Here is a 27,268-nt window from a genome sequence, read left to right as displayed (position 1 = left end):
TTTAGACATTGTTCATGGAGCAGGGTTGATTAATGGAGTTAAATCCTGTTGGTACAGTGTAGGAAGAAGAAATAGTTCAAGTAAAGCTCTAACTGAAAACTTCTGTAGTCCAGAAGCCTTTGCTCTCAATAAGGATTCCGAGCAGAGAGAGGCATAGTATTGTAACATCCATGGTCACTCTCTTTCATATGCAGTGTTGAAATTATTTAAAAAAAAAAAAAAAAAAGTTGTGTTTTTCCTCCATGCAAACTTTCGGCTTAGAAATGAAGGCACAAATGTCCGGCCTTAACAGGAAAAATCCATTAGTTAATAATGGAACTATTAAAGTAACTATGACATCATCCTGCAAAAAGGGACTAGAAATAATGGAAAGCATTTAAACAAGTTATTGTCCAGTGCCATAATGTTCAAATACTAAAAACAACCTTGATTCCTTACCACAAGCTTCTTGCATTTTAAAGAAAGTTCTGAGTAAGGATGAAGGTTGGTACTGAAATTAACCAATACATTAAGAAAACAAATGGCTACCATGACACTTCCTCTCAGTACAGTAATTATTAATGTTTTCTCATTTATATAACTTGAGTGACAGAAGATTCAGCTTTTCTTGTATGAAGATTCAGACAGGATAAATATCCACCAAAGCCTCATTAGACAGGAAAAAAGTTAGGATAAGGAACCAAGAAGTAAGCCAGGGTAGCATGGGTAAGGTGCCTAAAGCTACAATGAAATTGCCTGCCAATTGTCCTGCATATGTTGACTTAGACAATGAAGCCACGAGGTTACAGTACATTATATTTCACAAGTAGCTTTTTTTTTTTTCTTTTGAGAAAGAAGGATTTTTTTTCTGTCAAAATTAAGATATATGGCATGGATAACAGCTTTGTTATTAACTTTAAGAAAGAGAAGAGTTTTCTGTTAGTTACACCTTTAAAACTTTGGCTTAAGCAGGAAGTGGGTGACTCAAAAATCAATTCATTTTTAAGACTGCAAAGCATCCAATATTTCAATTTCAACACTAAGGGACTAATCAGAACTGGTTTATTCCTGAACTGAGGTTAGTATACTGGTTTTCTGTTACATGCTGCTCTTCTTCACTTGGTTCTCCACTTTAACTGAGTATTTCAAACTGCCTACCGATTCTGCGTGTCAATAAAACTGTTAACACTGTTACAGGCAAAAATTATAATTTTTAACAATAATCTACTTCCTTCTTATTTTTGGTTCCACAGAGAACACTGTAACAATTCTTTTGGTTATTTTATCTGTTCAGAATCATATTATCACTTTTGAACCATTTCAGATTTTGTAATTTTAAATGTATGTTTAAAAATACTTTCTTAAACATGACACAGAAAGTACATTAAGTACCTCCAAGCAGAGAAAAAAGGAAATCACTATGGATCTGAGAAAAATGAAGCAGCATATGCGGAAAACTAGCCTGATTCTGGTGAACATTAAGTTTTATACCCAATAAAACATTTTTGTTTTTAAATTCATTCCAAAGCATAAAGACAGTGTATGCAAACATTTCCTCCTCCATTTTCACTATAGTACAAATATGCATGGCATAGTACATGTCTGGATAGCAACATAGATATTAAGAAAATAGACACTATCTAAATCTTATTAGGAATAAGAAGGCACCACTGATTTGAGGTTGTGTCCAGACAGCACATCACTCAGTCCATTTTACATTTGATTCTAGCATTCAAGTCAACTTTTTTTTTTCTTTTCTGACTAACCTACTCAAATCACTCTTATTCTGGTTTTCTCACCACAAACAACACACATTCATAGTAGTATTTCATCATGGAGAGTTCATTCACAGTGTAAGTTGACAGTACAGATTCTTTTTCCACCTGGAAAAAAAAAGCTCAAGTTTTCAAAACACCCTCTCTTCAAGCACTACACAAGTTTCTCTTAGTATGAAAGAAAATGCTATAAATTTACTACCCACTGATTTTTAAGTCCATCTGTACACTTTCCAACACACGACGAATGTAAATTTGCAACATAATTACACACATTTACCTCTCCTAGAAGTCATTAGTCTGTGGCATTAGCGTGAACTAACTTCAAGGTAAAAAATCATTGAAGGAGTTTGACCAGTCTCTACAAATAGTACTTAGTCCAAACTGTATCTTCTTACCTCTATATGGAATCCATACTGCAGTATAACATTTTTTATATCCTCGTAGCTTAATTCTATAGAAAGCTCATTTGCCAAGTTTTCAAAGTGGTAAAGTAGAGGACCTACAGTACAGAGATACAGTGAAAATGCTATAAACTTCTTTAAAATCAAAAGCACATACTGAAAGTGTGAAAAATGTTAATACCCAGACTCACTAAATTCAAACATGCTGCTATTACTCAAGTATAATTCTTATAATACATTTCAGAATCAGGGCAAAATTAAAAACAAATAGTTCAACTGCTTATTCAAGAATGAAGTCTCCTATGCCACCAAACTATGTTTTCTGTATCCTAAACTTCTGTATCCTAAACTCCCTTCTACCAGTCTAGCACCATTGCTGTCTGTACAAAAGAGAAGGCAGGATACCTGTGGTCTACTCAAGAGCTACGCTCACTATGACTGATCAGTGACTGATGAGTTTCTACTGTACAAACTACACAAAAGTCTCTCTCTGTCATACTGTACAAATGTCTGAGTTTTGTCTGCCAGTCCCTCACCATGGGAGACCTAATAATTTAAGTCTGTCTTCTTTCAAACTAAGGCATCCATAAATCTCCTTCCCAAACCTTCTACTTCGGAGGATTAATTAGACAACTGACTAAGAAAAAAAATCAAGGATTTCTACAGGCAGAACAAGTTTTATTTTCCTAGGAAAACAGCAAGAAGAATATAGAACACTATACTTGTGATGCATAAATGAGAAACTTGCCACTGGTAAGCCATACTTTTCTATTTAATATCAGGTGTTGACTTGTTTGTAACTAACAAACACATGCTGAACACAGTTATTATATTATCTCAGATAATTTTGAAGCCATGTTTTTAGCTCCACAGAGTTTTCAATACAGACACTAATTCCACTACTCCTTTCAATTACTGGATGCCTAGTACTTGTGAGCAAACAGAAGTCAAGGGTTGCAGGAAGAAAGGTTGGTCATACTTGCCTACGTTTATCCATATTCCGCCAGGCTTTAGTATTTTCCATATAGTATCAATATAATCAATAACATTATGTGCCGTATCGATGAAAAAGCAAGTTGCTATGCAGTCCCAAGTATCTGTGCAAGAAGAACAGATTGTATAGATTAAATTGTTTCTTCCTCTGTAAAAATTCTTCATTTAACACTAATGTTTGTTTACACACTCAGGATTTCCTTTAACTAATAGTAACAGTTGAACACTTTTCATTCAGTTGTAAACTTCAGTTTAGAAGAAACTAAGTGTGAAACATTTTGTTCTATGCTAAAGACATTTCAGCTTAGACCTTTGCAGTCTACATCCATATATATACACACACCCACAAATTCTAAAATAGCAAACACATATTAATTATACATTTTATAATTAATTCATATATTGTAAAATATAAGAATCATATAACATCCGAAGTTAGAAGGGACCTAGAGGGACCACCCAAAAATCAGACCTTGTCTGAGAGTGCTGTAACATTATAACATGTTTTATATAAATGAAAACCCAAGCATCCCATTATGCACTCACCTGTCCTAAGAACCTCATTACCAAACTGTTAAAATACAAATGCAAAAATATCCTGTGATTTTGGGCCTTTCTAGATACATTAATATCTAGAAGAATACTAGCCTGTACACTAAGCTGTACTTCCACAAATAACACAGCTTTAAAACATGCGCATATTTCTCCATTTGTTATTTATTAGCAAAATTTAGCAAGCAGGATCTTTCAAGAACTACCTTTTAAAGCATGTCTCCCTGTCTGTCTCTAGATGTACACCTGAATTTGTAAATTTAAAACTTCTGAAATATTAAAAAAAAAAAATAAAAGTCTTAATTTATTTCCAGCAATGGATACTCTAATATAAAATCACATCTTCACAAAAGCAGACAACTGTAAGGAAGACAACCTAGAAGAAAATACCTGGAAGACTACCTATGCGGAAAAAAAAAAAAAAAAAAAAGAAAAGGTTGATTAAAAACTATTTTGTTCTGGTGAAGAACTGCTATAGGAATAAAAAGGATGGAGAGCTGAAGCCAGAAAACAGATACACTAAAAGGTAATCCAATACTGTGTAAGGAAAAGCAGAGTAAAAGCTATTTAAGCTTACTATATAAGCTTACTTCATGTTTTCTTATTATTTACTCAACCAACTCTAGAAGTGTTAATATACGTATAAAAGAAGTGGGTAATTGCTACCTTTGATTAAATCATGAATATGTAACTGGAAGTATTAAATAAGGTCATCTGCAGGTTAATCCAACAAGGGGTTAGTCACAGAAGATTACTTCATAGCTGCAATGAGGACAGCACAACTAACCTGATACCACAAGAAAAAATACTGGTATTTGTACTAATGTAAGTTTCAATCTTTGCTCCTTATTAACCCCATCACATTTATCTGAAATACTATTAAGTATTGTAAGTATATATACTTATACATAATATTTATATGTATATCCAATAAGTATCTATTTGCTTTTACAATAGAAAACGAATCAATACAAAGTACTTGTCTTTGTATGTTTTACACTGAAGAAGAAAATGGACTCACTATATTGTTCTTTGAAACACCATTTTTCTAAATGAAGTAAATTTTTCCTAAATACTCCCATGTTGTCTTTTTCTGAAAGAGATGACTGCAACTGTTATGTTAGGATGTGTTTTTGTTTTTGTTTTTTTTTTTTAATAATCAAAAAGAAAGGAAAAGCTGACTTGGAATAAAAAAATCTTGCTACAGCTAGCCCTTCCTCCTTAATGCTTGTAGATACAGTTTTATTCTATTTATAATGATTTCTTAACTGCCTCATAACAAATACTCTGAAGATAAAGCTACACACAGTCTAAAGGATGCTTTTACTCACTGCACTCAGAGTAAATCTCTTGAAAATCCCCTGCCGTCATAGAGAAGTTTGAACCAGAAGGAAGACTGTGAGGATCAACATCAGGGAAATAAATTGGACGTATCTGATCAGCAGATCTTCTGTTATTGCTAAACTGATGAATCCAGGGATAAAGCTTACATGAGTTAACTTCAGAACATCTGCAAAATACAGAAATGAGAACAATTCAGTTTCAACGAATTACTTACGTATTATCTAGAAATGCAGGTGACAAACTTTCAACATGCATTGCTGTTTTAATGATGAAAAAGCACATCTCTAAAGCTAGAAGTTTTCTAAGGCACTTACCTAGCTCGTAACATTTCAGACAGTTCATCAATTTATGAACTGAACAAAATGCCAGTGTGACACACAACCACAAGTTGGTGCCGTACAGTTGGCACAACACAGTAACTACCTTTTGTTCTCTTTTTCTTTTCTCCTTTTCACCATTTTTATCATCTTTTCAACTGAAAACTATTAAGATTCTTTCATTGGAATTATGAAGTTTGTGATTTGGTATATGTAGCAAAGCTAAGTCTTTTTTTTTTTTTTTCCTGTTTTAAAAAGGACAACATTAGTACCATGCTTGTTTTCAATTTCCTTGGCAACACTGGCTTTTCTGCCTTTTCTGGACCACAGCCATATGGGTTTTGAAAACAAAAAAGCATTTTTCAGATGCTAACTGAAAGCATGTGTTTAAATTTAAAAAATAATAATCCTATTTTGCAAAGGGTAATAGTTTTGTGCTAGATGTCACTAAGTTAGTAGTATCTGGAGTGTTGCAGTTATGCTATAAGCATATGCTAAGTATGTAGTAAAACAGAATTTGTGGGTTGACATGACCAATGAAGTGAATATCTATTTTTGAAAGTGATAATAGCATAAAAGTTTATTTCTAAACTTTTCCCACAGTCCTGCAAAATCAGTATATAATTTTAAAAATGAAGATTTTTTCTTTCCCTGTGCATCACCAAATTTTGCAGTCAAGCTCACTTACGAAGGCATAACACAGTTACACAGGCATAACTAAATATTCAGGGAGAACAAAGGACACATCTGTCCCATAAAACACACAAATATCTTTGTACTGGAAGCAGTCTTACCATGTTATAGAAAATGCACTTTATGCTGGTAGATAGGAAACATCCGTGGCAAAGACTTTGAAATAAAAGGTCTTACTTGCTCCATGATGTCATATTTCATTTTATCAATAAAAAAACACAGAACTCCTGTGTTATGAGCAGCAGTATACAGAGATAATTAACCATTTCTATACATAACAGATATATAAATATCAGATTTATGCAGTCAATCAAAGAAAACAATTAGGCATAAAGCCCTGATAACATGGGCACCATTTTCTTAAAGACATTTCTGGTTTGGCTGACAAAAAAAAAAAGTCGGCCAACTGCATTAACTATTTTAGCATTCTCCATGTGCTCACAGTCAATCTGTATTAACTTCAGAATATTTTTGTGTAACAATGAAATTTTCCAAAAAGCAATGTAAAGGTGAGGTACAAGTAAATCAGAAAGGAAAATGTTCCTGAACTATAAGGGAAAACACACCTCACAGTATTTTTTTCAGCACGAAGTATTTTCATGCAGACTTCTCAACAGTTTTATAAGGAAGTATCAGTTTAATATAAACAGACAAAAACCTGTCCATAGTCATGCTTGTAAACTCTCCTTTGCACTTCAGCTAAATACTGCAGTCCTTTAGAATTCCATTCTTTCAACACAAAGTGTTACTGAAGTTAAAAGCTTTAACTAAGACTGTGATGCTTTTTGTTTCTTTCCAAGTAGGAGCAGGTAGTTTTTATTGTGCATCATTCAGTATAAAAACACTGCTCTGACAAAGATGGCTAGGTCCAATCTTACTTTTAAGCACTGATTTCAAAATAAAATTTTGAACTGTTTTCATTCTAAGGCATTCATGGACATGCAACAGATAAAATTTATTTTAAATATTCACAGTGACCACTGTTAGGCATTGATGCACTTTCTATGTACAATGCTATGAAATTTCATCCCCAGTGAGAAAATCTCACAACTTCAGAGAATTAAGTTTTGTATATATGTTAAAAATTAGCTGTTATCACTCTTCATACAGAAGACTTAAGCTGCTGTATCACATCTAGAAGTCCACTGTAGAAGTTGGCTTGATATTCAAGACAGTATTTTTTTTTCCTAAAAATAAAATGCGGTCGGACAGAGGAAGAACACAGATTCAAACTGTAAGCATACAGTAGCAAAATCCTCAATTTTATCAACTGAAAACAAAATTTAATTAAGTTTAGATTGTAGTTAAAGGCTAATTTGCAAATTTTTCAAGATCCTTCTTATCCATCCTTAACTATTATGTTCAGCTCATATTGACCATTGCTGTTTCTTCCAGTTTCGGGAAGGCAAACATCCATTCCAGAAGGCTAACTAGGAACAGACAATAAAGACTAGATCCAAGTTCTCAAATGTCCCTAAAAACTTCCTCGCAGACATCTGATCATCTAGTTAAAGCAAAGACCATGGTCACATCTGGCAGAAAGGAATCAACTGAAATGACTGGAATTCAGTCAGCTTAGCAGTTATCTGTAATCTCTTTCATGCTAATAAGAAAACTTTTAACTGATAACTCACTCAGCAAAGGTAAAGATTACAGAAGCTGAGCCAAACTCAGTTTGACTGTATAAAATCTAATATTGTTAGCAAGTCTATGATACATATTTAGCAAAATTGTGTATATTTTATATAAATAGGAAATATCCCATAAGTGTCAGATGCTAAGAATTATTACTATTGCAAACTAAAAATACTTTCAGGGGAATTCCACATATAGAAATGCCATATTTAAGGTAGATGAAAAACATGTCATAGGTTTGAACCAATATGACAGCTTACTGGTGCTCCTAGGCATGGTAAATGAATAATTTTATAATACTTTGTATTGCTTCAAACACTATATAGAGCTAAGAGTCAAAAGGGGGATGTAAAGCTAGGGAGGAGTGGGAGGTGAATTTCTTTCAGTAACTGCAAGGTATTAGATCAGCTCAACTGTAACATGCAATTGCAGATGACAGTCATTTGAGAATGTAAGAAAAAAAGGAGTAAATATATTCTTAGCAACTACCTATTTTCTTTGCAGTGACTACCACTGTTTTACCCAGACATGCAACAGACCAGAAACAGTGTTTGCTAGCACCCGTCCTCCCCCTTTTATTTTTGAAGAGTAAGCTATAACAAATCTGGTATCATCACAGTCTGTGGAGGACAATCACTGTCTACAAACAGGGCTCAAGTATCATGACAATATAGAATACAAGTTCAGGTGTTTTCATCAAAGAGATTCAGATTGAAGAACCAGCAAACTGTATACTTGGTCTCTGAACTGGCTACAAACTCACCAGGAATACAACAAAACTCAGTCCTCTTTCATATATCCAGTCTCCCCACCCTCAATCTTACAGGAACAGTTGCATTCAGTGCCTTGTTTCCTCTCTAAAAAGCTCCTTATGAGATAAGTAATTTCCATCACAAGTGACAGAAAACCAAATACTAAAATGTACTTCAGATTAAGCCTACGTAGTGCAATTTATTAATTCAAATTTATAGCATAATTGTAGAACTATTAGCTTTAACATTTTAGCTGTTGTCCAGCAACAAACTTGCTTACAAAGCTGTGTTTGTAAAATAGTTTTTCATTTAGAAACAGTGTCTAAAATCTCAGTACGGAATGTAACATTGGAAGAGGTTTCCTCTGCTACTAAACATCACCACTAAATACTATGCATAGTTAGTCCCTGTTTGAAACCTGAGATAGGTGTGCTTTTTCTTTCAGAAACAGGTGTGAAATAAAAGCCATAACATTCAAGATTACACAGGAAATCTGTGGTAGAATCCAGACATTTCATGTTTCATAACTTAACACCCATGCACCCTGATGTAATCTTAATGACTTACCCATTTAACTCAGATACGTTTCTCTTCACCCAATTATCCCACTAATTATTTTCATCAAGACATTCTAAAAAATAGTTGTTTGCATCCTGTGTTATGAATTAGAAACCCATTCTTTTGAGTTTTATATATTCAACTTTTTCTCATTCATAACTTTGCCTCACTGATTCATACCTGCAGGTTTTGGCCAAAAAGTAAAACATAAGCTATGTACCTGTTGAGTACGAAGTTAGAAGAAAAGAGCATAAAGAGGCTCCACTCGTTTCCTTGGCAAGCATAACCGAGCATAGCTATTTCCCACGCCAATCTACCCAGCCCAGCACCAGGTACCAAGATATTGACTTTGGAGAAATCCCTGCAACAGAATAAAAACAATAGTTAAATCTTGATCTGATACTTCTTAAAACTTACAGAGGTTCAGTCAAACATTTTCCCCCATGTATTTAGATATTATAAATATTTCCTGTAAGGTTTTACTTCTTAAAGGCAAATGGAGCCAGTTCAGGTCAGATCAGTTTTTTACAGTCAGAATAACTCATAGGAAATGACACAGAAGAACATATGCAACCCTTATTGAATAAAGTACATAATTATAAAACAAAATATTTCTTTTGAAAACTTACAATTATCAAACTAAAACAATCGCCTAAGTGAACTGCAGGAAGGAAGAACATGATTATATATCACCATTTCTTTTTCTGTGGTGCCTGTTGATAGCTCCTAAATATCTTCTCGCTAACATCGCATTGAAAAATAAACAAGTATTTTGACATCAGCAAAACTTTCCTGATTGTCCTGGTTTCAGTTAGCACAGAATTAATTTTCTTCCTAGTAGCTGGTGGAATGCTGTGTTTTGGCTTAGAATGAGAAGAGTGCTGATAACACCCCGATGCTTTAATTGTTGCAGAGCAGTGCTTATACTAAGCCAAGGACATCTCAGCCTTTGCTCTGTCCTGCCAACGGGCAGGCTGGGGGGTGCAGTAAGAGCTGGGAGGGGACAGACCCAGGACAGGTGACCCAAACTAGCCAAAGGGGTATTCCATACCATCTGACGTCATGCTAAACAATATATAGGGGTGGCTAGCCGGGGGGAGGGGGCCGGACTGCTCGGGGTTAGGCTGGGCATCGGTCAGCGGGTGGTGAGCAATTGCATTGTGCATCACTTGTTTGTACATACTATTATTACTTTCGTATTATCACCATTGTATCATCATTATTATTATTATTATTATTATTTTCCTGTCTTATTAAACTGTCTTTATCTCAACTCACGGGCTTCACTTTCCATTTCTCTCCCCCGTCCCAGAGAGGGAGGGGGGAGGGTGAGCGAACGGCTGCGTGGTGTTTAGCTGCCAGCCGGGTTAAACCACGACAGTCTTTTTGGCGCCCAACGTGGGGCACGAAAGGTTGAGATAACGGCAGATCTGACCAGAGTGTGTTAAACTAAAATTGGTATAAGTATTAGACCTGCTTAATAGTCACTTGTCATAATGCTGATTGCTTTAATCTCAACTGTGCTGCGCCTGTTTTCCAAATTGAGTATTATAGCACGTTATTTTCCGTATGTGCTCTCTGTCATGTTGTTTATCCTCTCCGGGCCCTGGTTTCAGACCATTATGGTACTGTGTGTTGTATCAGTGGCTTATGAGATGATGAAATATCTGGCCATGACTCTAACCTGGTATTTGTACTCAGTAACATCTTCGATTCTATACTTTGGAAACTGTATTTTGGAAACTATTAGCAATTGTATCTGTTGCCTTTTTTCATTAGGGAGTCAATCTGTGGAGGGGAAAGGGGAAGATAATTTTTCTTACTTGATCACTCTCCCTTTCTCCTTCACCACCCCTGTACCCTCCTTGATCACTCTCCCTTCCTCCTTCACCACCCTCTTATCCTCCGAGTTTATTACAGTAGCTCTCCAAGATATTGAATATCCTTGGGATACTCAGACCAGCATAGTCCTGTTGTTCTGCCTCCTGAATGCACTTCAGGTTCTGCTTAAAGTTAAACAACTACTTAGGAAGCTCATCCGGAGATCTGCCCGGAGGCAGTATAGTTGTGGGTGGCAGGGAGTATGGGAGGATATGGGCAGGCATCTAGACCAGTTGGCACCCCCAGTGTTTTGGAAATTCACCCCTGAACAAGTGCAAAATCCTCAAAAACTGGCAGAATGCTTGAATAAAAGGTGTCGCGATTCGGGAAGTTCCAAAGTAACACAAATCATTGTAACATGCTGGGGCCTGGCTTACGCCTATCGAGCTGCCATGGATACTGCTATCAACTTAGTGACAGACCCTGCGGCCACTCCAGTCCCAGCTCCTGCAGCTGCTCCAGTCCCAGTTCCTGCAGTCGCTCCAGTTCCAGCTCCGGCCGCTACTCCAGTCCCAGTTCCTGCAACTGCTCCAGTCCCAGCTCCTGAAGCTGCTCCAGCTCCAGCTCCTGAAGCCGCTCCAGCTCCAGCTCCTGCAGCTGCTCCAGTCCCAGTTCCTGCAGTCGCTCCAGTTCCAGCTCCGGCCGCTACTCCAGTCCCAGTTCCTGCAACTGCTCCAGTCCCAGCTCCTGAAGTCGCTCCAGCTCCAGCTCCTGAAGCCGCTCCAGCTCCAGCTCCTACTGCTGCTCCAGTCCCAGCTCCTGCAACTGCTCCAGCTCCAACTCCAGCTCCTGTAGCCGCTACAGCTCCGGTTCCTGCAACTGCTCCAGCTCCTGTAGCCGCTCCAGCTCCTGTGGCCGTGTCAGAGAAACGAGCTGTAGCAGTGCAAGTTGACCCTGCAGAGGGCATTCCAACCCCTGTGGCAGACCCTGTAACAAAGTCAGAGAAACGAGCAGTAGCAGTGCAAGCTGCCCCTGTAGAGAAGGTGAAAATATGGTATAGAAATTCAAGTCGTTTAGAACGCAGAGAGTCTTCTGCCAATCCAGGTAAGGCTTCTGCCAAAACTAAGTATAGAGATGACGAAGATGATGACGACGCTGGGCCGTCAAGGATTCAGGAGGAGGAAGATGAGGATGCCGAAAGAGCAACAGTAACTACCCGAAGCCTAAACGAGCGCGAGCTACGAGATGTGCGAAAAGATTTTGGTCGCTGTATAGGTGAGCAGCTTGTCACCTGGCTGCTCCGGTGCTGGGACTCTGGAGCCAATTGTGTGGAATTAGACGGCAGGGAAGCCAAGCGGCTGGGATCCCTTGCTCGAGACGCCGGCATTGACAAAGCAATTGCAGATGGAGCACGACCCACCAGCCTCTGGAGGCGTCTCCTCTCAGCTGTGAGGGAAAGGTATCCCTTCAAGGAAGATATTTTATGTCTACCAGGCAAGTGGACCACTATGGAGAAGGGAATCCAGTACCTGAGGGAATTAGCCGTACGGGAAGTGATTTATGAGGATCCAGACCTCAAACAAACATCCACAGATCCAGATGAAGTCAAGTGTACACGACCCATGTGGCGGAAGTTTGTACGGAGTGCACCATCATCATATGCCAGCTCATTGGCAATAATGGCCTGGAAAGAGGATGAGGAACCCACAGTGGGTGAAGCGGCTAAACAACTCCGGCAGTACGAAGAAAGTCTCTCCTCTTCCTTACAGGCCTGCGTCTCAGCTGTGGAGAAACTTTCTGAAAAGGTTCACCAACTTGAAGAGAATCTATTGTCCTCCCCACCTGAACCAACCAGTGCCCACCGACCAAAGGAGAACACTTGGGAGAAACTTTCTGAAAAGGTTCACCAACTTGAAGAGAGATTATTCTCCTTCGCACCTGTACAAAGCAGTGTCTCAGCTGTCAGGGGTAGGCGTTCACCCACACAAGGAAGACGATATGGTGGGTACTCACCCCGTGCCACCCTGTGGTTTTACTTACGAGACCATGGAGAGGACATGAGAAAGTGGGATGGAAAATCTACTGCGACCCTAGAGGCACGGGTACGTGAGTTGCAAAAGAAAACAATCAGGAAAAAGGGATTCTCCGAAAAGTTTGCTGCTCCAACTTCCAGCAGACAGTCCTTCAAACACAGAAACGAGGAAGATTCTGACCAGGATTAGGGGGGCCCTGCCTCCAGCCAGGGGGAGGAAAGGGACAATCGAGTTTATTGGACTGTGTGGATTCGATGGCCTGGCACATCACGCGCACAGAAGTATAAGGCTTTAGTAGACACCGGTGCACAATGTACTATAATGCCATCGAGCTATAAAGGACCAGAGCCCATCTATATTTGTGGAGTGACAGGGGGATCTCAGCAGTTGACTGTATTGGAGGCTGAAGTGAGTCTGACTGGGAATGAGTGGGAAAAGCACCGCATTGTGACTGGTCCGGATGCTCCATGTATCCTTGGCATAGACTATCTTAGAAGAGGATACTGCAAGGACCCAAAAGGGTTCCGGTGGGCTTTTGGTATTGCTGCCTTAGAGACAGAGGGCATTAAACAATTATCTACCTTGCCTGGTCTCTCAGAGGACCCTTCTGTTGTGGGGTTGCTGAGGGTCGAAGAACAGCAAGTGCCAATTGCTACCACAACTGTGCACCGGCGGCAATATCGCACCAACCGAGACTCCCTGATTCCCATCCATAAGCTAATTCGTCAATTGGAGAGCCAAGGAGTGATCAGCAAGACTCATTCACCTTTCAATAGTCCCATATGGCCAGTGCGAAAGTCTAATGGCGAGTGGAGACTAACAGTGGACTATCGCGGCCTGAACGAAGTCACGCCACCACTGAGTGCTGCAGTGCCGGACATGCTGGAACTTCAGTATGAACTTGAATCGAAGGCAGCCAAGTGGTACGCCACAATTGATATCGCTAATGCATTTTTCTCCATCCCTCTAGCAGCAGAGTGCAGGCCACAATTTGCCTTCACTTGGAGGGGAGTCCAATATACCTGGAATAGGCTGCCCCAGGGGTGGAAACACAGCCCTACCATTTGCCATGGGCTGATCCAGTCTGCACTAGAGCAGGGGGAAGCTCCTGAACACCTGCAGTACATCGATGACATTATTGTGTGGGGTGACACAGCAGAGGAAGTTTTCGAGAAAGGGAAGAAAATAGTCCAAATCCTTCTGAAAGCCGGTTTTGCCATAAAACAAAATAAAGTCAAAGGACCTGCACGGGAGATCCAGTTTTTAGGAATAAAATGGCAAGATGGACGTCGTCAAATCCCAATGGATGTGATCAACAAAATAACAGCTATGTCTCCACCAACTAACAAAAAAGAAACACAGACTTTCCTAGGTGTTGTGGGGTTTTGGAGAATGCACATCCCAAATTACAGTCTGATTGTAAACCCACTCTACCAAGTAACTCGTAAGAAGAATGAGTTTGAATGGGGCCCTGAACAACGACAAGCCTTTGAACAAATCAAGCAGGAAATAGTCCATGCAGTAGCCCTTGGGCCAGTTCGAACAGGACCAGATGTAAAGAATGTGCTCTACACTGCAGCCGGGGAGAACGGCCCCACCTGGAGCCTCTGGCAGAAAGAACCTGGGGAAACTCGAGGTCGGCCTCTGGGGTTTTGGAGTCGGGGATACAGAGGATCTGAGGCCCGCTATACTCCAACTGAAAAGGAGATATTGGCAGCATATGAAGGAGTTCGATCTGCTTCGGAGGTGGTCGGTACTGAAGCGCAGCTCCTCCTAGCACCCCGATTACCGGTACTAGGCTGGATGTTCAAGGGAAGGGTCCCCTCTACGCATCATGCAACTGATGCTACATGGAGCAAGTGGGTTGCACTGATTACTCAGCGGGCTCGAATAGGAAACCCCAGTCGCCCAGGAATATTGGAAGTGATCATGGACTGGCCAGAAGGCAAATACTTTGGGATATCATCAGAGGAGGAGGTGGGTCGTGCTGAAGAAGCCCCACTGTACAACCAGTTGCCAGAGAATGAAAAGAAATATGCCCTGTTCACTGATGGGTCCTGTCGTATTGTGGGGAAGCATCGGAGATGGAAGGCTGCTGTATGGAGTCCTACGCGACGAGTTGCAGAAGCTGCTGAGGGAGAAGGTGAATCGAGTCAGTTTGCAGAAGTGAAAGCCATTCAGCTGGCTTTAGACATTGCTGAACGAGAAAAATGGCCAGTTCTCTATCTCTACACCGATTCATGGATGGTAGCAAATGCCCTGTGGGGATGGTTACAGCAATGGAAGCAAAACAACTGGCAGCGTAGGGGCAAACCTATCTGGGCTGCTGCATTGTGGCAAGATATTGCTGCTCGGGTAGAGAACCTGGCTGTGAAAGTACGCCACGTAGATGCTCATGTGCCCAAGAATCGGGCTACTGAAGAACATCAAAACAACCAGCAGGTGGATCAGGCTGCTAAGATTGAAGTAGCTCAGGTGGACCTGGATTGGCAGCATAAAGGTGAATTATTTATAGCCCGATGGGCCCATGACACCTCAGGCCATCAAGGTAGAGATGCAACATACAGATGGGCTCGTGATCGAGGGGTGGACTTGACCATGGACGCTATAGCACAGGTTATTCATGACTGTGAAACATGTGCTGCAATCAAGCAAGCCAAACGGTCAAAGCCTCTTTGGTATGGAGGACGATGGCTGAAATATAAATATGGAGAGGCCTGGCAGATTGATTACATCACACTCCCTCAAACTCGCAATGGCAAGCGCCACGTACTTACAATGGTGGAAGCAACCACCGGATGGCTGGAAACATATCCTGTGCCTCATGCTACCGCCCGGAACACCATCCTGGGCCTTGAAAAGCAAGTCCTATGGCGACATGGCACCCCAGAAAGAATAGAATCAGACAATGGGACTCACTTCCGAAACAACCTTATAGACACTTGGGCCAAAGAACATGGTATTGAATGGGTGTATCACATCCCCTATCATGCACCAGCCTCCGGGAAAGTTGAACGATACAATGGCCTGTTAAAGACTACCTTGAAAGCAATGGGCGCTGGGACGTTCAAAAACTGGGATACGCATTTGGCAAAGGCCACCTGGTTAGTCAATACTAGGGGATCTACCAACCGAGCTGGACCTGCCCAATCAAACCTGTTACGTACTGTAGATGGGGATAAAGTTCCTGTAGTGCATGTAAAAAATATGCTGGGTAAAACAGTCTGGGCTACTCCTGCCTCAGGAAAAGGCAAACCTATTCGTGGAATTGTTTTCGCTCAGGGACCTGGATATACTTGGTGGGTAATGCAAAAGAACGGAGAGGTCCGGTGTGTACCTCAAGGAGATTTAATACTGGGTGAGAATAGCCCATAAACTGAATTGCACCATGTTAAATAGTATATTATACTGTATATTATCACTACCATGATTACTATAGGTGACTAATTAGAATGTATGGAAAAGAGTGTAACCTGAGCATGACATAAATGGTATGGAATAAGGGGTGGATAGATGTCCTGGTTTCAGTTAGCACAGAATTAATTTTCTTCCTAGTAGCTGGTGGAATGCTGTGTTTTGGCTTAGAATGAGAAGAGTGCTGATAACACCCCGATGCTTTAATTGTTGCAGAGCAGTGCTTATACTAAGCCAAGGACATCTCAGCCTTTGCTCTGTCCTGCCAACGGGCAGGCTGGGGGGTGCAGTAAGAGCTGGGAGGGGACAGACCCAGGACAGGTGACCCAAACTAGCCAAAGGGGTATTCCATACCATCTGACGTCATGCTAAACAATATATAGGGGTGGCTAGCCGGGGGGAGGGGGCCGGACTGCTCGGGGTTAGGCTGGGCATCGGTCAGCGGGTGGTGAGCAATTGCATTGTGCATCACTTGTTTGTACATACTATTATTACTTTCGTATTATCACCATTGTATCATCATTATTATTATTATTATTATTATTTTCCTGTCTTATTAAACTGTCTTTATCTCAACTCACGGGCTTCACTTTCCATTTCTCTCCCCCGTCCCAGAGAGGGAGGGGGGAGGGTGAGCGAACGGCTGCGTGGTGTTTAGCTGCCAGCCGGGTTAAACCACGACACTGATCTGACGAGCAAATCAGACTGCAAACTTACAAGTAGCTACGTTCTCAGCAGCTAGGGGTGTTAAATGTGCTGTTCACCAACTTCAGTCAATACGGTTCACCAGCTGGTGAATGCTGTTCACCAACTCCAATCCAGTGACAAAGGATTTCCTAAACCAAAGTACAACACAGCTCTCTACCTCTTCACTTCCTGTAACTAGACATCATTTGAAGAATACTGGAAGATGTCCAGCACTGTGTAGTTACCAAGAGATTTAGAAAACCCCCTCCCAACTTCCAGGTCAAACAGCTAATAAATAGAAGAACTAAGAATCTAAAACCTTTTTCTCTTTCAGGCAGAAATGCAGTACACACACATTCTAATCAGTATATTTGCATCACAGCACAATTAAACTTGCATTCCTGAAGCAAAAACAACCCCAACACAAAGCTGAAAAGATACGCAATCTAAAAATCATTTTTCCAGTTTCCGTCCTGAAAAAAGACTTTTTAATTTCATATACCAAAAATGCTAGTTCACCTTCTCTTTTGCATGTTACCTTCAAAGACAAACATACATGTACATATATATATGCAACTATGGGAAGGAAGCCACAATAAACATTGTGAATATGATGAAGAATATGACAAAGAAAGCAAAATACAAAGCCTCTTACTATTTAAAAATCAGGATGCCAGAAAGGGTTCAAAAGACCTTGTATGCTGTGTAATCACGAAGATGAATCTGGGAGGTACATAAATTCTAAAAAGCAGTACATGAATGTGATGACCCTAACACGGGAGAAAGTACGATCCTCGTCTAAAGGCCTCACAAACTAACAAAGCAGTTTGAACACTGCCTGTTGGTGTACAGCTTAATCATGTAACCGGTGAATCCTTCCAAACTGAAAAATTGTGTTTCCTTTCATTCCTGATTTTCATTCCAGTATACATAGATATTTTGTTTTCTAATTATCCAGAAACAGGAAGCCAAGACTTTGCTATTATTTTAGAGTAGTTTTGTGAAGTAAGAATTCTCCTTATGTCTCTCCTAGATGAAAAACCTAAAGCTAACCATAAGCTAGCTGTGAAGTCTTATGCCACTTCCGAGAATATATTCCACTAATCAAAAGAGGCATTTTTTCTTAAAACAACCTAATGAAAAGTGTTGAACAGGCATAATTACAGCTTATAATCCAACGTTTATTTATTCATCCAAAAAAAAAAATCATCCAAAATAATATATTAATAATATTTAAATAATATAAAGCTCTTGCATTTCTGAACTATTTTCACAAATTCTCTCTCTAGAAAATAGTTGGTTTTAACTGCACTTTCCTGTGCACTTTTATCAAGGGACTGAAGTCTAATTTAATGTCTACCTATAGTCTTTGCATCAATTGCTAGGAACTGATGGTGGCCACCAACTTCATTTCAGTATACAGAACACAAAAAAATAAACTGAGTAAAGTAAAATCTGAGTCCAAGAGCACTGACATTAGTATTCCAAAATAGTTTAAGAGCATTTTTTTGAGCTATCATCCAGTAAATCAGGTATGCTTCAAACTCATGTTTAAAAAATCTCGAGCATTGATAGTGTCCTGATATCAAAAAAGTGCTCAAATACCTCTTGTTTATCAAGATTTAAATGGAATTGCTAGTGACAAGCTGTGATGAATTAAAAAAAAATGAAGGCATGAAACCAGTGGTAGTAGGAACACTCCAATGCCCTATACTATTTTTGAACCTTTAAAACTAAAATATTTAACTGCATGAAAACAATTTTCTTAGCGGCTGAATAGTTGTAAGACAACTAAAGAAGCAAGAAAAACTTGCCTTGCTGTGGTAGGTATGCAATTGCAGCAACAGTAAAAATCATAGAAAGACATAACCCCAGACTGTGATAACTGACAGTAACAACCAACAGTGATCCACAGTCAAACTAGCCTTGAACTAACAAGCATTAGCAGGCTTTCTAAGACACAGTGCCTGTGGGGCACTAAGGGAGAACTACTGTTAACCTATTGGGATGTGGGGATGACAGACGAGGAAGAGGTCTAACATTGGACTGCTTGGATCAACTATTGATCCCGCAGCAACCTCTCAGATAGAGGACAAATACTGGAAACAACTACAATCTCTCATGCGATTTTGCAGTGTGATATATCATCAGTTTTTAAAAGTTAAATGCTATTAATGAAGATGTATCTTTTTTAAGGGGAAAACTATACATGTTAAAAAGAGGCCAATCACACTTTAACTGAACAAAAAGATGGTATTGAAGCAGTAAACTGAAGTTAAGCAAAAAAAATTAGCATATGCAAACACAAACCGTTTTCATGAGAAACACTGAAATCCAATGTTATATAATGATAAGAAGGGATCAGAAATATACAGCCTGTAGAGAGAAGATCAATGGAAATATTGGCAAAGAATCACCCTGTGGGATTCAGACTAGTTCTTTCCTGATGTCTTATCTGCAATGTTTGTAAATTTAGACAGTGAACACATCCAGTTCTCAGTATTTTTAATTCTTTTACTGTAGTCTAATTTCAGAGGGTTTTTTTTGTTTGTTTGTTTGTTTGTTTTTAATACAACTGCTTTTCAGATAACATACTGAATAATGAAGTTAGCTAAAAAGTAAAATCACTTGAAAAGCAGCTCTTCTTCAAAGTTGTCAATTTAGGCTTACACACTTCCACAGACTTCAGTGGATTTACATGCATCAGTGGACTGGAGTAACACTGAAGATAACACTTGCTCTTAAATCCAACATTTAAAGCAAAGTTTCAGCTAAATCACAGATCTGGATTAAAAACTCTAAGTGGACAGATGTATTCTATGTTAAATAAAATTGTATAAAGCAGAAGCTTTACAGTCACTAAACTGTGTCTGAGTACATTCAAAAAGCCCTTAGACTGTGAATTAAAATTAAATTAATTTCCCCAAATTAAATGGAAACTAAGCACTGGCCACACTTCTTCTAAGCTGTCCTGACAGTATCTTGAAAATAAAGTACACTGCTGAACTAGAAAATACATTTAAATTTTAAGTTACAGCTGGTTTCAGAGGCCAAGTTAATGAATAGAAGCTTGGAGAAAATACCTAAGCCATAGAAATTTATAAACTAATTTAAAGGTTAATCATTTCTTTGGTTCCTTTCTGACAAGAAATTGGATCATAATATCCTTTCACATAAGTAGAAATGGTAACAGTAGAAAAGAAAAAACAAAAACAATGCCAAAAAGGAGGATGCTTACTTCGATTTTGAACTTTGTGTTTCCCCATAAAAACACTTTAACAATAATGTTCCATCAAGAAATAGAAGTGTTTTACTATTTTCTCCTACAGAAAACAGTGATCATAGTTCATTCAGGTCTAAGAAATTCAGATGAGTTCATTAAAAGGCAGATAATCCTGCGAGCTGAAACGTATGATGAAATTCCAACATAATTAATGCAGACAATCTACTGCTTCTTCAGGAAGAGTTTTATCTAATGGAACTTCACTTCAAACTGCCTTGTTGATGCTAGTAACATTTTCTGTACTAAGCAGAAAGAAGGAACTACTTCTGAAGAGGAATAAAAGGCAGGAACTGCTTTTGCCTTCTGACTTTAGTTTTAGGTGAGTCTTGTCAGAAGACTGGACTGAAACAAAAGATAACAGCAACTCCTACTCAAAAGAGTGTTCAGATTTACAGCTGCTTTCAAGCATGGCTCGCATCTCTTCCACATCCCAGAAGAGCAAGCATATAAAGCACCTCACTTCCATTGCCCACCAACAGAACTGAAGCAGGTGAGACTTGTAGAGAACAGCAACTACGTAACACCCACATGCATGAAGCAAAACATACTTGGACAGTTCCAAAAATTTATATTCCTTTTTCATATGATTCTAGCATAAGGAACAAATGATGTTGACCAGAAGCAGAATATATAAGTCCAATGAAGCCATTAAAAAAAAATAAGAGATTGACTGTAGGGACAGTCTCTCTAAAGTATTTGTTTCTCCATCTTTCTCACTGCAAGATACATCCAGGCAAATCTGCTTTCATTACCAAGTGCCAACACAATTACAGGAAGTTCACACGAAATATCTGAAGTGATACATCCACCTTGAGATAAGTTAGCCAAAAGCAAAAGAGAAACCAAGCAATCTGCCTGGTGTTGCCATTTCATCATACCAGATTCCACTCCACGTTCTGCTCTCACTAACTGAAAACTAAACAATAGCTAGTGTAAAGTATGTACAGGTGCATTATTAGCAATCACTGAAGAAGAATGTCCACAATTAATTGTCAGCTAAATCAAAAGCTTAGTTCTGGCCTATTATATTTTATAAATACAAGGTTAACAAATTATAGCATTACAAGTTTAAACTGAAATGTACTTTCTGGCTAAATGGCAGAATCATTAACTACGCAATTCTTACAGTAGCTGTTTCTTCCTAGCTTCTACCAGCACACTTCTACTTAAATTTACGTAAAAGAAACCACACATTACTATTTAGACAGTGTGCGTTGTTTTTTGTTTTAAACATGCCAACACAATTACAAAGGTACCCACACATGTGCAGCAGTTTTTATAAGACATGTAACTTCTGTTTGAAACTAAGGCTAGAAATACATAACTAACAAAAATCTACAGGAGGTTACCAGACGTCTTCCCTACTTTCACCTTCCAGAACGAAGTGCAATTCTCATACTTGCTGCTGTCACAAGTATCTTTCCCTTTATCAAGCCTGTCTGAATTTAAGAAGCTTAAGTGCAGACTGTGCACTTAGTTACATGGTCTAAAATTTTGGGTAGACCTGTGTGGTGCCAGGAGTTGGACTATACGATCCTTATGGGTCCCTTCCAGCTCGGGATATTCTACGATTCCATGATTCTGTGATCTGTAGCATGCACACTGAGAATCTACTAACCTGCAAACACGACCTCACTGAGCACAACTGAATTAACATAATGACTTTCTAAGGTCTATTACCTGAAAAGTGAACAGAATACAATCTGTGGTATCAAGCTACAGGAAAAAAAATAATCCTGGCTTACTATTTATGAAGTTTAAGATCTTGCTCTTTTCAATATGTTCTATTAATAACAAACTCTCTTGATTAAACAGAAAATTCCACATTCACAGCAATTTCTATACCTTTAAATCGAAACTTTTCATTACTCCATAAAAATCTCTGTTAGATTTGTGCAACAGTGTATGCCCACATAAAAAAAAAAAAAAAAAAAGGAATCTTAAAACACGATTACCATCTTTCTTTTGGAAAGTTCTTTACAATTTCACTTATGATTGGCTGGTAGCAGGAATCTCTTTCAGGCTTTCCCTCTTCACTCCAGTCTCTCACAAATTGTTTCAAGGTGGATTTCAATTTATCCATGTCAAACGTTGAAGCTGGTGTAATCTTCCCTCTTCCCTGATTAAAATGGGGGAAAAAAAAAAAAAAAAAGTTAATGAAAAAAAGCACCAAATATGTCTTGAAGAATAAAAAGTAAATCATAAACATACAAATGTCATGCTGTAATGGCTGTTGAGAGCTTTAGCTGACAAAGCACTAGTCTTTCACTTCTGAGACCAGTGCTTACATCCAGACTAGAATGCTAAATAAATTGAGTTTGGTGGTCTGAGTGAGACACCCAAGAGAGCAGTTTCTTCCACATCACAAAAGCACTAAGTAGCAGAGCACAGCTCCTAGTCCTTATTCAGGGAAGGACCAGGGTTTAGCTAGTGCAGAGGCTGAACTGCTTACCCTGAGATGATGATCTCTTTAGGTACTAATGAGGCAGCACTGAGAAGCTCACATTAGAGCTGCCCATTACTGTACCTTGCCTGTAGATATCAAAAAGGACTTCAGTTTCCATCTCTGCCACTCTTTTAACCCTGAATGCAATTTTTTTTTGATAGAGATGCCACACTGAAAAAGCAGATAAATAGTGAAAGTTTTATAGGTGATAACATTCAGAATATTCAGCCTAACTAAAACTGTAACTGATCTAGGATACTGTAACATAAAAGAACCTACAGAAGAATGGAGTACGCTATTTATGCTGTACATAGTTAACTGAAATATTAACTTTAAAATGTAACTAGGGTAGAGCTAGAACCCTGGAGCAAAAAAAAAAAAAAGGGTTTGTTTTGTTTTTCTTAAAAAAAGTAATCAGTGATTACTGTCATCTGCCAGATTCACAATTAGTTTTTGTAAGAGGAACTACAAATACTAACAACATTGTTTTCTTAACATCAGCTCTACAAGATGTTTATGAGAGTAAGAAAATGTAAGCAGTCAGGAATTAATAGAGGAGAAAGCAAAGAGGGCAAAAGGTAAGAAAGCTGGAGATCTAAAGGCATGAAAAACAAACACAGAAAATCCCAAGGCGTACAGAATTTAATTTTTTAGTATGAAAAAGTCCATTTTAACATACGTCTTCTCCATATTCTTTATTTTCAAACATATGAACGCAGTCATTCACAATAGTATGTAGTATTTCTTGATTATGATCGATGCACTTCCGAATCTTGTCCAGGTGAGGAAGGAATTGAGGAAGAAGACACTGTTGGTTAGCTGGGAGAGATTTAAACTGCCTTTCTGTTCTGTTGACTCGTTCATGCATATTCGTTCTAAAAAGCAAAAAGTTTAAGATCTTTAGATATCAGCAGAAATAAATGCACCAAGAGCAAGTAATTCATTCTAAGCTACACCAGTTAGAGTTATTAATTTATTTAAACTTAGAAAACGTTCAGACAATGTACTGCTTACTAGAGAACAAGTTTTCAGGAAGTTTTTAGGCAAAATGTTTGTTTTAAGCACTAGTTCTACAACATCATCATTTTAACATCTTTCAGTTTAGGGTGACCATTATTTTACTCTTACCATCCCATCACCCTTGCTAGCACAGGTGATCACGACCTTAATACATGGATCAACAAAATTTAATGAACAACCAAAACCAGTCACAAAAATAGCCAAATCCAATTTAAATTGAATGAACCAGCTGAATTATGTGGTAACCTTTGGAATAAAAAGAGCTGGTTATGTATCAGGAATAGGTATCCTCAAAGTCAATTGCTTCTACAGGAGCCATAAAAGTGAAGACTAGACACCGATGAAGTTCTGGTATGCCAACTAAGATACTAAACTACCGTAACAACATATTCCCACAAGTACGAGTACTGTGAATTTGATGTAACTAATCTGAGCTAAACATAACTCTTCCTTTTCCCAAAGTAACATTTTCACAAAAAAAAAAAAAGGTTAAGTTGCTGCCAAAAGAAAGAGGATTTATTATTTTTTTGGTATTTTTTCTTCCCTTTCCTTTTTTCTTCCTTCTCCTCAGCAACAGTTTAACATCATGTGACAGTTCTGGCACTCACCAGGCCTGCCATAAAGCTGGTTTGACTTGCTAACTGTGAAGAGAGCTGTATAGGATAACGCTGTTTGATTTCTGTCAGTTTAGTAAATCAAGCTAGCTAAGCAGAGTCATAGCAACTCTGGGAGGGAGCGGCTGTGATGCCAAGTCAAGGGAGATTGCCCCTTTTGGCAGGAGCAAATCATTTTATTGAGTTAAGCCACCCTGCAGTTTCTCAAACTTTTGTGTCATCGTACTGCTGTAGAGTTGAGAACTAGCGATCAGCAATGGCAAAGTACTGCATTGCTTTTGACTGGGTTAGAGTTAATTTTCCCTACAGCAGCTCACATAGTGCTGTATTTTGGCTTTGTCACCAAAACACTGTTGACAACACACAGATGTTTTAGCTGTTGCTTTACTGCATCAAGGCTTTCTCTCATGCTGCCCCACCAGCGAGGAGGCTAGAGGTACACAAGAAGCTTGAAAGGGACACAGCCAGGACAGCTGGCCCAGACTGGCCGAAGGGATATCCCCTACCATGCAATGGTATGGTCAGCAATTAAAGTTGGGTAAAAGAAGGAGGAAAGGGAGGTATTCACTGTTACAGCACCTGCCTTCCCCAGTAGCTATTACACGCGATGAAGCTCTGCTTTCCTGGAAATGGGTAAACACCTCTCTGGTCATGGGAAGTCATGAATGCATTGTTTTTGCTTTTTTTTTTTTTTTTTTTTTTTTGCTTTGCATGGTTACACAGCTGTTGCTTTACCTGCTGTCTGTGTCTCAACCCATGAGTTTTCTCTCTTTTACCCCTTCCTCTCTCCTCCCTGTTGCACTGTGGGAGAGTGAGCAAGCCACTGTGTGGGGCTCAGCTGCTCACAACAGGTGTAGCTACTGTGGTTTTAGTTGCAACCTCAGACTGGAAATATGACCAGTTAACATTTCCAACATTACATTCACACTACTGAAAATGTTCATTTTAATATATACACAGGGTTTAAGTGACATTTAAAAATAAGGTAGAAAATATCAGTAGGAAAAATAAACTGATCCTCTATAAAAAACACAATGTCTCATTATCAACATCTGTTGGATGTTTTGTCAGTAACGTCCTTTGAATCATCACTAGAAGGATGGACGATGAGTTGACACCTGTTAGCAGAATGAATAATTCACTGAAATCAGAAGAACTATAAAGGATGAATTTAGGCCCGTATGTCTGCAGACCTTAATATGGACTGAACTGAAAATGTTGCCTTGTTCACACAGGTGTTCCCATATGATTTTTAACTACCAATACACAAAATTCCACTTAAAGTCAGAGTTATTTATTTGAAGCAGAATTTAATTCAATTCCTGTAACGGAATTTAGGTCATATCCTTTCATTACAGTTTCCTACTGAAACTGAAGGATTCAAAGGCAACCCAGAATCACAATTTGAGCATGAGGTTGACAGGGATGTTCCTGCTTTCTGAGGCCAGAAGATACAGTTACATCACTGACATCAGTAAATGACAGCTGCCTGTTATTAGAGAATTCTGTATGGAGGAAACATCCAAGGTGTCATCCAGTCCAACCTCCTGCTCAAATGTAAATCCTGGAAAACAAAAAAATCCATGATACAGAAACAATAAGCAGGAAAAAATACTTAAAATGTCACTTACCCATCCAAAGAACCTCACTGTCACTTAAAAGTTCTGGATATGTTTGTCATTGACATTGACAAAAAGCAGTGCATAACAATGGCTCGGGTGACAGGGTCTGTCAACGGGAGCGTACAATATGCGGCACAGCTATATCTTATATCTCATTCTAAAGCCTAAAGTAACATAGGAGGGTTTATGAAAATATGAAAACGAGTGGACTTTTCCAGCCAGTCCCACCCCTTTTCTCTGTCACTGGGATGAGTTGTCACCCCTTCACTGAAGTTGGTTATTTCCTACTTTTGTCTCAATCCTAAAGGCCCAATGAACCCTTTCTTCTGACTGAACAAATGTTTAGGGAGCTAAGCTGATTAGAAAATGGCATCCGTTAGCCCTGCTAAGAGGACTCATCTGCCGTACAAAGTAACGAATATCTGGGAGCTGTCTCCGCAGAGGAAGCATCCTTCTCGCCCCTCGGAGGGCAGGACCCCGCTGCACCCCCTACAAGGCGGAGCCCCGCGGGGCGGCTCCGTGGGTGTGTGTGGGGGTGTGTGGGGGTCCGCCCGCAGCACGCGCGGCGCCGGTTACCCGTAGTATCGGAAGGCGTTGATGATCCTGCGGAAGTGCTCCCGCTCCATGCGCTCCTCCTCCGCCTCGGCCGCCGCCGCCGCCGCCGCCGCCGCCAGCGCCCTGGGCTCGTGCGGCTGCCGCCGCCGCCGCTCGTCGCCGCGCTCGGCCGCCCGCCCGGCCTGCCGCTCGCCGCCCCCGCCGCCCGCGCCCTCCGCCGGCCACGACAGCTGCTCGCGCTCCTCCTCGTGGCCCCGCCGCAGCCCCCTGCGCATGGCCTTGGCGGGCGGGTCCCTCTCGCCCCGGGGGGGAGGCGGCGGCGGCGGCAGCGCCGGCTGCGCTTTGCGGGACACGGCGCACGCGGCCGACATCCCCCCGCCGCCCGCCCGCCCGCCCGCAACGATCGCGCACGGCCGCTCGCTTCCGGCGAGGGGCGGCCCCGCGGCGAGAGACGGCCCACGGCGAGTATCGCGAGAGCGGGCGCGGCGCCGTGACGGCGAGGCGGGGTGGGGAGCGGAGGGGAAGGGAAGGGCGCGGCGGCCGGCGCAGGCGTGGTGCTGCCGGCGGGCGGTGCCGCACGACAGGGAGGGGCCCGCCGTTACCCCGGGGGCGGGGGGCTTGGGCAGGGTCGCCCCGTGCTCTGCAAGCATCGATCCCACACGGCTCCGTGCCACGGGGTCCATCCATCCCCCAGGAGCAAACTGCTCCAGCACGGGGCCCCCACGGGTGGGCGGCAGCTCCCCCCAGACCCCTGCTCCTGCGTGGGCTCCT

The 27,268-nt window shown here is 40.3% G+C and overlaps 1 protein-coding gene across 1 annotated transcript; it reads right to left on the bottom strand.

Moving 5' to 3' along the window:
• Nucleotides 1-234: 234 nt before the first annotated feature.
• On the bottom strand, nucleotides 235-26,868 carry CARNMT1 (carnosine N-methyltransferase 1). Its single transcript, XM_032206423.1, has 8 exons — nucleotides 26,519-26,868; nucleotides 23,366-23,561; nucleotides 22,196-22,359; nucleotides 9,223-9,363; nucleotides 5,035-5,213; nucleotides 3,142-3,255; nucleotides 2,153-2,256; nucleotides 235-1,862 (listed from the first exon to the last, which is right to left on the bottom strand). Exons 1-8 carry the CDS (start codon nucleotides 26,866-26,868, stop codon nucleotides 1,761-1,763), a joined length of 1,350 nt encoding a protein of 449 aa, XP_032062314.1. The 3' UTR covers nucleotides 235-1,760.
• Nucleotides 26,869-27,268: the final 400 nt, after the last annotated feature.

Source organism: Aythya fuligula, chromosome Z (genome assembly GCF_009819795.1).
Source record: "Aythya fuligula isolate bAytFul2 chromosome Z, bAytFul2.pri, whole genome shotgun sequence".
NCBI classification, from domain to species: Eukaryota; Metazoa; Chordata; class Aves; order Anseriformes; family Anatidae; genus Aythya; species Aythya fuligula.
The sequence above is the reverse complement of the archived record's forward strand: the minus strand, read 5'-3'. Positions and strand labels throughout refer to the sequence as shown.

Bases quoted from the DNA above. Each gene is read 5' to 3' on its own strand.
- CARNMT1 (XM_032206423.1), bottom strand. From the start codon at position 26,868: ATGTCGGCCGCGTGCGCCGTGTCCCGCAAAGCGCAGCCGGCGCTGCCG. The intron at 23,562-26,518 runs GTAACCGGCGCC...TTTGCTTTTTAG, and splicing joins AACGCCTTCCGATACTACGG to AACGAATATGCATGAACGAG. The intron at 5,214-9,222 runs GTACATAGCTTA...TGTATTTTGCAG, and splicing joins TCTAACTTCGTACTCAACAG to ATGTTCTGAAGTTAACTCAT.